At 46.9% G+C, this 11,616-nt stretch overlaps 2 protein-coding genes across 18 annotated transcripts in view; one reads left to right on the plus strand and one right to left on the minus strand.

Moving 5' to 3' along the window:
• Positions 1 to 549: 549 nt before the first annotated feature.
• On the minus strand, positions 550 to 11,572 carry GCM2 (glial cells missing homolog 2 (Drosophila)). Of its 3 annotated transcripts, XM_010835869.1 has the most exons (7): positions 11,455 to 11,572; positions 8,940 to 9,130; positions 6,891 to 7,015; positions 3,800 to 4,052; positions 3,496 to 3,608; positions 2,742 to 2,867; positions 550 to 1,830 (listed from the first exon to the last, which is right to left on the minus strand). In XM_010835869.1, the coding sequence occupies exons 3-7, from the start codon at positions 6,978 to 6,980 to the stop codon at positions 889 to 891; spliced, it is 1,524 nt and encodes a 507-aa protein (XP_010834171.1). In that variant the 5' UTR covers positions 6,981 to 7,015; positions 8,940 to 9,130; positions 11,455 to 11,572; the 3' UTR covers positions 550 to 888. The 3 variants fall into 3 exon arrangements, with proteins under 3 accessions (XP_010834171.1, XP_010834172.1, XP_010834170.1); XM_010835870.1 differs by lacking the exon at positions 11,455 to 11,572 and having other exon boundaries at positions 9,083 to 9,378; XM_010835868.1 differs by lacking the exon at positions 11,455 to 11,572 and having other exon boundaries at positions 8,940 to 9,378.
• The window catches only part of SYCP2L (synaptonemal complex protein 2-like), a 70,958-nt gene continuing 70,909 nt past the window's right edge, over positions 11,568 to 11,616 (plus strand). For all 15 annotated transcript variants that reach the window (XR_824938.1, XR_824942.1, XR_824939.1 and 12 more), the window contains exon 1: positions 11,568 to 11,612. The gene's annotated coding sequence lies outside the window, so the exon portion shown is untranslated. The remainder of the gene's footprint in view (positions 11,613 to 11,616) is intronic.

An 11,616-nucleotide genomic window follows, 5' to 3' on the forward strand; every position in this document is an offset into this window, starting at 1 on the left:
AAACCAAAATTCACTTAGAAACAACTGCACTTTATCACTGTACATGGTAGATTTCCTTAAAAGCTATAGATACATACTTTGGAGATAAAATTATGCAAATTACTTCCTGAAGTATTTTAACAGGTTGTAAATGCTTAATGAAAGTCTTGGGAAATGACTCAGGGGTTAAGATTGTACAGATATCTTTCCAAAGCCATTTTGACAATCCCTAAGAGCCAAATAAAGATTTGTGAAATTCCCTAATAGGATCCAATGGAGGAGGCTTTGAGTGAGAACCAAGATTCTTGATTTCTACTCCAACTAACAAACTAAATGGACGTAGCTCATTAACGTTTGCTCTCACGCCCGTGTGTGTGTGTGTGTGTGTGCACACGCGTGCATGCCCGTGTGTGTGTGCTGTGCTCAGTTGTGTCCAACTCTTTGTGATCCCATGGACTGCAGTGCACCAGGTTCCTTTGACCATGGGATTCTCCAGGCAGGAATACTGGAGTGGGTTGCTATTTTCTCCTCCAGGAGACCTTCCTGACCCAGGGATCAAATCCTCACCTCTTGTGTCTCCTGCATTGGCAGACAGATTCTTTACCACTGTGCCACCTGGAAGACCCAACTTTCATGCTTATCTGTTCATTTGGAAGTCACATTCCAGACCTGATTCTATGTACTATAGTAGGCTTTCCTGTGCAAAATGTACTATAGTAACTAAACATTTCCAGTCTATAATTTACTCTGATCATTGGTTTTCCTATCATATATATGTACATAAATATCATTGATATAATATATATTTCTTTGCATGCTAAATGAATCTCCCAATTTAAGAGAGAGCTTCCATGTCGTCTTCCACTGCGTACATGAAGACCAGTATTATGCTGTGCCCAGGACTGCTGTTCAAAAGTCCTCATTGTCACAGCTAAAGAATGGACTGATTCGATCTGAATAGTTGGCTGCAGACCCCAGTCTGGAGGAACACACTTCCCAGGCCTCTGCTCCGTCTGTCCCGGAGGGTGCTGCTCCTAGAGGATAAGGCAGAGAATGTTGTCTGACGGTCCAGCAATCTCTGGGAATCTTCAGAGGAAGCGATGCTGTTGGAGAGCTTGTCGTGACGACTGGAGCTGGAAAGTCCAAGGCTCCTGGGTAGATGGACATCTGGGTGTTTTCAGAAGCATAGTCACAGCTGGAGAGGCTCTTTGCATCCCGCACGTTGTCACAGCATTTCAGGGTGGGGGGCTGGCAGGCCTGGTAGGAGACTCTGGTGGTGGTGGTGATCACCGTCTGAAGGGCTGGAGCGGCTGGCGGGGCGGTCGCAAGGTACCTGCAGGGGGGCTGTGGGGTGTGCTGAGGGTGAGTGGCCTCGACCGGGAACTGTCCTTGGTCCATCCTCTCCCCTGGGCCAGCTTTTCCAAGGGCTGGTTTCCAGCTGTGCTGGTTACTGGTGAAATCACAGCTCCTCTCAAAGCTGCTGTAGGTGTTGACGTTGTACGGCAGCGCATTCAGCTGAACCCAGTCCGAGTCCTTAGGGGTACTGCCAGCATCTTTATAAAAGGTGGGATACGGGCTTGAATTTGCATACCCAGGACCTGCCAATTCATAGCTGCAGGGGGGCCGGGGCAAATAGATTCTTGGGTTCGAATACTTCTGAAAGGGTGGTACTATGTCTCCCTGGAAGGTGGTGAGGTCGCAGGTAGCTTTGCAAGCATCCGAGTTTGGAAAGGAAAGGCAGTGCTGGCCCGAAACAGGGAAGCCAGCGTCAGGAATCACACCCAAGCCCTCTGGGTTCTCCAGGGAAGGGATGTTGTTGAAATGTCTGCTGTGATCCTGATTCTCTCCTGCCTAAAGAAATGACCCAAAGTTTTTATTTGTAAATAGAGATGTAAATTACATGGACATCTTCACCTGTCAACAGTCACCAACCAACCAAATAACAAGCAAACACTTTCTGGGCACCCGGTCCAGGAATTTCACGGCTTGAGCTCAGTCTTGAATTCCACACTGCTGACCTCGGAGGGTCCAGGATAGCCTGGGAGGGTGGGTCTCAGTGGTGGACGATCCTGTCTTCCGCACACTATGTGCAGGAGAGCAGAGGCTTAGGAGCCTGCCGCAGACGTGGGTTCAAATCCTGCCTGTCCCTCATGAGTTAGACAAGTTACCTATTCTCTCTGAGCCTCAGGTTCCTCACTTAAAAATGGGGCTCAATAACCGTAGTTTCTTCTTAAGGCTTTTGTGATCTTAAGAAGTGTAAATCTCTTTGCCTGTATGTCATGGCACATAGAAAGTGCTCAGACAAGACCAGTGCCTCTTATCTTCAGGCAAATATTCTGCCTGCTTGGCATACTTTGGTAGAGAAGCCAAACTGGCTCAAGTTGCACAAAGAACTTTTATCTGTTCTACGTTAATAATGCAAAGGGCCCTCTCAAAGCTGTACTGTTAACTCACTGGGATGCACCTATATTTTTCTGTATGACCGTTGGATAATTGCCCTTGTAGTAGAATGTCAGCTCATATCCCCAGTCTATCATTAACTGTAGAGATATTCAGCTCTTTTTTTTTCCCCCAAGGAGAAGAAGGGATTAGAAACCCTATTCAAAAATTTGATTCATTGACATTTTGTTAGAGACATAGAACTTTCACATAAAATCAAACCTTTTAAATTAAGTTATGGCATTCCTATTTAGCGTAATTCTCAGTGTATTTTCTGATGACGACAAATACAGACCACAAGTGTAACATCAGCTCCCCATTACCTCAGGTTCTCGAATTCTCCTTTTCTGTGGTTGGTAAAAAGAAGCCATTTGTCTCTTGATTGCACTTCTTCTAGCTTCCGTCTCTGATTTGCTCTCTGGTCTTGGGTGATCATGAACTCCCTTGGCCTGTATTAATAAAGGGATGAATCACATGTGTTCCTCTGCAGCGAAGCTGGGCAAAAATTAAATATGCCTTTCCCAACATCCCATGTTGTTGTTTTTTCAAAGAAACGGGGGGAAAAATTCTTAAACAAATAAAACTGCACTAATAATAGACATCTTAAAAGATGACCTAATAGTCCTTTTAAATATGAAAAGAACTATAACTAAGTTCACTCTTAGAGAGCACACAGTAGGTGAACTAATTTCTAGGAGCCTAGTAAGGCTAGGCTAGAAGCCACAACACCTCTTTCTGACCAGTTGAGCTGTATTTGGTTTGGTCCAGAGTTTCTAAGGGGCTTCCCTGGTGGCTTAGGCAGTAAAGAATCTGCCTGCCAACACAGAAGACAGGGGTTCAGTCCCTGGGTAGGGAAGATCCCCTAGAGAAGGGAATGACAACCCACTCCAGTATTCTTGCCTGGAGAATTCCATGGACAGAGGAGCCTGGCAGGCTACAGTCCATGGGGTCACAAAGAGTCGGACACAGCTTAGGGACTAAACCAGAAACAAGAGTTTCTGAGACACCTGGCAGGTGGCCTGGTCGCTGTGATATGATGAGACTGTCCATCTCAAACTGTGGGGTTCCCTCATCTACCTGAAAAAAGATCGCGTTGCCATCCAGTCGCCAGAAGTTGGTTACAGGGTAACCGCTGTGCCCTCGACAGGGGATCAACTCCAAAGCAGAGTGACAGTTGGGACAAGGCTTCTCTGCAACGCCAGAGGTGGTGAAATATTAATGATTAATATTAATAAATATTAACTATATTAATGTTAACAAAATTAATTAATTAATATTAATAATTCCCAGCCCCCCGGAAGGAAGGAAGGAAGGGGAACGCACTCACTGGGAAGGGGAACTCAGGCCTGCAGGGCCGCCCCTACCCGGCCCCACGGCTTACTCTGCTGCTTCAGCCGCGCCTTGTCGCAGATGGCTGGCCGCAGCTGCAACCGCGAGCCGTCGGGCAGGGCGCAGTCCTGCGCACACACCACCACACCCAGGCACGACTTCTTGAGGATGTGGCCGTTGTGGTTGTTGGTGTTGCGCATGGCCCAGCCGCTCAGGTGGCGCTGCGCCTTCTTCTCGTCGCTGCTGTAGATGAGACGCACGTAGCCGTCCGGCCACTCGCAGAAGCGGTCAAAGTGAGCTGGCTTCTGCAAAGGCATCCAAAGACAGCAATCAAGTTTATTCACCCCAAATGCCATGCAGCAAGCTTTTAATCTTCTCCAAGCATATCAGGATGAAAACTGAGTCTTTTTAATTCCAGAAATACTGTAAAACCCAGAAGTCGTGCTCTTACGAAATGTCACTCATCGTGTGTGTGTACGCTTCTGACAACTGGCTATAAACTGATGCTTCTCTAGTGCTTCCTACAAAAATGGTACAGGTATTAGCTCTGGCTTTCATACTGCCCACAGACAATAGGCACTAGTGTTATCCCTATTTAACTGAATAGTAAATGGAGGCCAGAGAGCTTCATCGATTTGCCCAAAGTCACACAGCTGGTAAGATCTGGCTGTAGGATTTGAGCCCACACAGTTTGACTCCAGAGCCTGTCCTCCTTACCACCAGGTTATACCACTTCTTGGTATATTTACATATTACAAATATTTTTAAGGTAAGTATTAAAGTGCCAGGGCAGAAAGTGGTTAGAAAGTTCTTCACTGATATACACTTGAGCCTGTATCTTTTCTTCCATCCAGAGGTTTTTCTTCCAAAGCTCTTGGCTTGATACCCAGTACAACATGAGAGAGACAAGAACAGCTTCCCAAAGTAGCCTTCCAGGTTTGCATGCATACGTGCTAAGTCACTTCAGTTGTGTCCACCTCTTTGCCACCCCATGGACTGTAGCCCCCAGGCTCCTCTGTCCATGGGATTCTCCAGGTAGGAATACTAGAGTGGATGGCCATGCCCTCCTCCAGGGGATCTTCCCTACCCAGGGATTGAACCCATGTCTCTCTCTAATGTCTCCTGCACTGGCAGGTACGTTCTTTACCACTACTGCCACCTGGGAAGTCCAGCCTTCCAGGTTTACAAGGGCGTTACGATGACAGCCTGGCTATAAGATAAACCCGAGCACTTGGTAGAGCCTGCTAAGTCCTGGGCCTCTCTCCAGAGCAATACGGATTGTCATTCTCCTACAAAAACAGCTGCCTGGCTAAAATAATGTGATATCTAATAGACTGAGCACCACTTTCCTATTCGTGTTTGGTGGTCCTTGTCCATATTATGCATTATTTATACTGCAATGTCTTTCTTGTTATAAGTTTAATATAAAATTACCCTTTTGTGCACACTTACTATTTACCAGGTACTCTTTATGGCAGGGGTCTGCAAACTAGGGACCATGTGCCTAATTCAGCTTCCCATTTGTTTTAGTACAGCTCACAAGCTAAGAATGATTTTGACATTTTTTAATGGTTGAGGGGACAAATCAAAAGAGTTATATGTTGTGACACATGAAAAGTCACATGAAATTCAAATTTTGCCATCCATAATGAAGTTGTATTAGAACACGGCCATGTACATTTGTCTGCATTTGGTCTGTTTTCACTCTAGAGTGCACTAAACACACATGGGATGAGAGTTTAAGATCGTTATCTAATTCCACTGCTTGATGACAAGTGAATGACCCGGGACGAAGGCAAATTCAGGAACCGTCTCAAGGTCACACCTCGAGGGTAGCCCTTCCTCCTTGGGCTAGCCAGAGCAGGATCCTCTTTCTCCAGCCCAGAGCACCTGCCTCTTTAGAGACGGCACACTCACTCTCTGTCTAAGAACTAATCTCCCAGAGGATAAGTTCTTCACACTTACATGGGAAGTCTAGAAAATCCTTGTGAGAGAACCCATCCTTCCCTTACTTGGATATGGCTCTTTTCTAAAATACAAGAACAGATTCCCCCCTGCCCTGTGGGGATTTACATGGACAGAGGTCAGTAAGAAGGAGATGCCCTTGCTGTACTGAGGTCCACTTTCACAGAATGGCAGTGTGACCCTAAAGTAGGCAGGCTTGAAAACAAACAAATAGATTTCCATGAATGTGTACCCCAAAAGTACTTATCTCTTTGAGAGGCTACACAACATTGCTAATGAATTGCTGTCCACCTGAACACCTGCACGGCACGTATAGATGCTGAATAAAGGTCAAGTCTCTCTCACTCTTACCAGGGCATTGCCAGAAGTCCACCTCTGCAAATGCTTCCGGGTCACTCCTAATTCTCCTTCCACTACACCCAGGACTTTAAAGTCACTCCCCAGTTTTTGCTCCCAACCACCGTGACCAAGCATAACTGCCCAGCCCATTCCTGGGACTTGGCTTGAGACCCCTTCCTTCTGTTAAAAATGAAAACAAATTCATCCTAAACAGATGACTTTGATTTTCTCCTCACTAGAGAAGTAAACTCAGAAGTTGTGTCCAAAACCTGGATTCCAGAGGCTGTCTGGGCACCTGTGACCTGGTTAGAATGACTACAAAGCCCCCCAAAAGCCACGCTTCATCCTGGCAGCCAGGATAAATGGCCCAAGCCCTGCTGTTTAAGATTCAGTCACTGCAATTTATGGACCTATCTCACAGTTCTGCTGCGTGAGAAGAGGTGGCATCTATATTCACCAAGATGCCCCTCCACCTTTCTAGTGGATGTCGAAGAATGGACAAGGAAGAGTCAGCGGATTTCTACCTCCGTTAAAAGAAAGTGAGGGACGAGGTGTCAGGCTCCCGCCGGCCAGACGACCTGAAACGTGGAGCCTAATTGGACAGTTCCCGCTCCTTTCGGTGTTTTCAAAAGGGTTCGAGGAAACAGGTGGGAGAAGACACATCTCTAACCCCAGCTCTGCCATTTATGGAGTTCCTGAACACTGGCGGGCTCTCAGGGATGTGTTATTTTTTTTTTTTTTTGGAGGGAGGGTGGTGGTAGGGCGGCCTGTTCACAGTCCCTGCCAAGACATCCCTCCTCTTTGGATGGAGAGCGGCGCGCGCAGCGGGTTTCACGCACCTGCGGCATCTGCGGGTCGTTGATGTCCCAGCTGAGCTTCATCCCGTAGGACCACGCGCAGTCCGCCAGCTGCGCCTCTGGCGCCGGCATCCGTTCCTCCTCGCGGGCACTCCCGGCCAAGGGTCCTGAAAGACACAAGAAAAACAAACCAACCTAGAGCTGCCCAAGATTGTTTTCCCCCTGTTTTAAAAGCAAGTGGAGAGAGAGACAGACAGAGAAGCCGATTTAGAAATGCAGAAGCGGCGGACAACGGTTCAGGGAGGCTCGGGTGGAGCCCTGTTCTTGGTCGCAGTGCTGAAAAGTCTCCACCTGGAGCACACCGCGGCGCCAGGCAGCTGCCCGCACGTTTATAAAGGTCCCCCGCCCAGCGGCCCCGCGCGCTGTGCTCCGCCTTTCCTCGCTCCCCGCCCGCCAGGGCCGGTCCCCCACTTCCAGGCAAGGCGAGGGACGGAGGGGAGGTGGACCTGAGCCCTCGAGGTGACGGGAAACTGAAGCCTAGACGGGCCAGAGTCGGGGGAGGTTGGAATGTCTAGTTTAAGTTGAAAATCATGTTCATTTTCCTAACTGCGCCCCATCTCTGGGGTTTCCGACTGGATTTAGAGAGAGGCTTTTGAGACAGAACCTTTCCAGCAAAGTCCCCAAGAGGCAATTCTCAGTCCCCAGGCAGTTCGGGAACCACCTCTAAACGCCTGGGAGGCCGAGCGCCCTTGTCCGAGAAGATGCGCGCACGCCTACTAGCTTTGGGGCGCGTTCTTTTCGGGGATTTTGTTCCGGCTGATGTTGTTGTTCAGTCGCTCAGTCGTCTCTGACTCCCTGAGAACCCATGAACTGCAGCACGCCAGGCTTCCCTATCCTTCACCATCTCCCGGAGCTTGCTCAAACATGTCCACTGAGTCGTGATGCCATCCAGCCATCACGTCCTCTGTCGTCCCCTTCTCCTGTCTCTCAGTCTTTTCTGAGTCAGTTCTTCGCATCAGGTAGGAAGGGGGAAGGGGAAGGAGGGGGGAACTCTGCGGCCCCCAAGCGCCCCCTAACCTGTATTTTCTCTGCCGCCCTGGCTACTTCTGAGCCTGTTTTCTTTCTGCTAGGAAAAGGATCTGAGGCTCGGGGATTTCTCAGTCGCCATCCACATGAAACGACCCTTTTAAAAAATAGTATTTTTTCCCCTCCCTAACCGCGTAGAAATCGTCGTGGAAATATCACAACAAAATCGTATTTACACCCATTCCGTCTGCGGAGGCTCTGGAGACTAGAAGAACCAGGTGAGTGCGTAGGGCGCTGTGGGCTTCCCAGGGCTGAGACCAAGCTTTCTTTAGCTGTGCACCCACTTCTTTAGGGTGATTGGAAGGGCCCAATACAAGAAACCAATGGAAGGGGTTTAAGTTGCTCTTTGGCCGCTTCGGTTAGCGAGGGAGAGTGGGTTTCCAGAATTCATTCCCTGCGCCTTTGTTCTTGGGGATGGCACGCTCCTGCTACCAGCATAGCCAGACAGAAGTGACCTGTTAGTTGCGCTGCTGCTGCTGCTGCTAAGTCGCTTCAGTCGTGTCTGACTCTGTACGACCCCACAGACGGCAGCCCACTAGGCTCCCCTGTCCCTGGGATTCTCCAGGCAAGAACACTGGAGTGGGTTGCCATTTCCTTCTCCAATGCATGGAAGTGAAAAGTGAAGGTGAAGTCGCTCAGTCGTGTCCGACTCTTCGCGACCCCATAGACTGCAGCCTACCAGGCTTCTCCGTCCATGGAATTTTCCAGGCAAGAGTACTGGAGTGGGGTGCCATCGCCTTCTCCGGTTAGTTGCTCAGTCCTGCCCAACTCTTTGCGACCCCATGGTCTGCAGCCCACCAGCCTCCGCTCTCCATGCGATTTTCCAGACAAGGATACTCTAGTGGCTTGCCATTTCCTTCTCCACTGATCTTCCCGACCCAGGGATAGAACCCGGGTCTCCTACACTGCAGGCAGATTCTTTAGGCAGCCAGATGGAGGCCGGCTTCTAAAGATGTTCACTGTTAGAGGAGGACGCTTGGAACCTGCATCCCGCCAAATCCTCACCCCCGCGCGCCTAGAATTTGGCATCGCGGAGCGCGCATGCGAATGCAGCGTGGCACCCTAAGGGAAGGACGCCCAGTCCAGCGCCTCTTGCAGGATTGCAGCCTCTTCTTTGGCGAAAGGTGAGGAGAGAGATGCGCACTTACAACCACAGGAAGCGAATCTCGTCCATGCTCCCAGTCTTCTTAACTTTCCTGGTGGAGGGCAAGTCAAACCAACAGTGAAGTTCGACTCAGAGCCGCTGCCGTTGACCGCGCAGGGGCAGAGAATTCCCAAGAGGGTAAAAGCCAGATTTGGGTAATGACACGAATTTTCTTCTCTCTAGTTTCAAGCTGGGATTCTCTGCTCCCACCCTCCCCAAAACCCCCTCCCGCCCCAAGCAGAGGCGCAAAGTTCTTGTAAGAGAAAGTGACAAGTTCTTTCCCCAGCCTCCCTACCGCGATCACCCTGCCCCTAAAGTTTCTATGTTCTTGTGGGTCAGCGTTTCTGATTAAAATCATTCACAGAGTTGCCGCGAAAGTCTGGGAGGAAGCGAAAGTCTGGGAGGAAACAGAGAAATGTGTTCACTGTTCACCCACTAGTTTGATTGACAGACTTTCAGTGTATCAACCGCGCACTGAACCTCCTGGCAACTTCTATAATTCAGTTCCTTTTTGGGTTGTCTTCTTTTTCCACGGTTAAAATTACTGACCCTTCTCTTTTCATTTATTTATTACAAATCGACATTTCTTTGTCAAGTTTAAGATAATATTACGTTTTAAAATGTTTTAAAAACATTTTAAAGGAGGTCAAGCCAGTCAATCCTAACAGAAATCAGTCCTGAATATTCACTGGAAGGACTGATGCTGAAGCTGAAGCTCCAATTCTTGGATCATCTGATGTGAAGAGAGCCAGCTCATTGGAAAAGACCCTGATGCTGGGAAAGATCGAAGGCAGGAAGAGAAGGAGTCGACAGAGGATGAGATGTTTGGATGGCATCACCAACTCAGGGGATATGAATTTGAGCAAGCTCTGGGAGTTGGTGAAGGACAGGGAAGCCTGGCATAATGCAGTCCATAGAGTCGTAAAGAGTCAGACACAGCTTAACAACAAAATATTTTTAATATAACTTCAAAAACGAACTTAAAATCACTTGTGAAAATATGTAGAAACTAATTTCTGGTCTTACTGTAACCATTGTTATACTATTGCTTTTCTCTGTAATTTTGGAATATTCCTACAGAGTCCTTACCCTTCAAAAATATAAAAAAGCACAATTAAAAAAAAAGAAAGCCAAGTCAATTAATCAAGTACTTTTTTTTTCTAAATAGATTCTGGTATCCAAAGAAAAGTCGTTGTCTCTACTGTATTTTGTTTGAGCAGAATTAGAATATATATTCCAAGTTGTCCTAAAATCATGTCTGGGTAAAACATGTTAGTAAAAGAAGTTAATCAAAGTGAAAACATAAAAAAATAAATAAATGGTGTTGTCTGTGTTGTTGTCTTTAATTTCTCCTGAATTTTTGAATCCATTAACAACCATGTAGTTTGAAAGGCTGTTATATTTTCCCCACAGTCTGAAAATAATTGATTAAAACTTTTAAACTAATATCAAGAAGACTTAAATGTCATACATTATATTCTTACTGTATTACCTATTTTATTCTCTAAAATAAAGTGCATTTTAACTGTATTTGATTATTTGTTATCAACCTTAAAATTTTTCTGCATTAATACTTACATTGATTCAGAACACTATATTCACAGCTGATTTTGAAATCGTAGTTTATTAATTTAAAAGCAAAGGAATCTAAAAGTTTGCTTTATATTTAAATAAGTAAATTACATCATATTTACCAGGAATGGATATGATGAGCTTTGAAGCAAGTATTTTATTGAATGGACTGGAGATACAAGGTAGAGTTCAGGGCTGACTTGCAGAGATTCTGGTTATATTAAGTTTACCTTTGATGCAAACAAATATCTTCTGTAAAGGTCATGACACCAAGTACCCACCGCACCCAATTATCATACAAGTTAATTTTTTACAAGGAATGTTTGGATCTGAGAGGTCCTTTTGTCTGCTTTTCTTTTTTCTTTTTTTTTAAAGAAAATTCCAGTTCAACTTATTTTTGTCACCGTGTTCCCATATCAGACAAACGATCAGCCTAAACCTGGTACACATTCCTGTGAGGCTAAAGTAAGTGGGCAGAAAACAAGCAGACTGGATGAAAATGTTTATTTTATTTTGACTGAGCACAGCGAGGTGTGTATATTTTAAAACGCTTTCTTTTTAAAGTCACAGTTTCGGGTACTAATCTGGTTCCTATGGGGAAAGTTCGGCTTCAGTCTGTTAATATCAGTGGATCGAAACCAGCTCTGCTATCTGTTTAAAGGTGGAGAGAAAACTGCGGCTTCAGCACACGGTGCGCCTATCAGCTTAGAACTTCCCTTTTAAAGTCTGTTAATTGACATGTTTTCATCCCTGGAGAAATCGCTTTTTCTTAAGGTGCGCTTGCGTGCGCCCAGGTGGCCTTACCTTGATTCCTAGTTAACATGCCAGCGTTTCTCAACACGCTTCTCAATCACGGGACTCTGCTCGGTTTTCAGGGGCGGGATGATTAATTAGAGTTTGGGGCGGAGCTTGGCGTCCGGGAGCCGTGGCTTACCCCAGCCCTCGCCGGCGGAACCCAGGAGGCCG

Source organism: Bison bison, unplaced genomic scaffold (assembly GCF_000754665.1).
Source record: "Bison bison bison isolate TAMUID 2011002044 unplaced genomic scaffold, Bison_UMD1.0 scf7180017864053, whole genome shotgun sequence".
Taxonomy (NCBI): domain Eukaryota; kingdom Metazoa; phylum Chordata; class Mammalia; order Artiodactyla; family Bovidae; genus Bison; species Bison bison.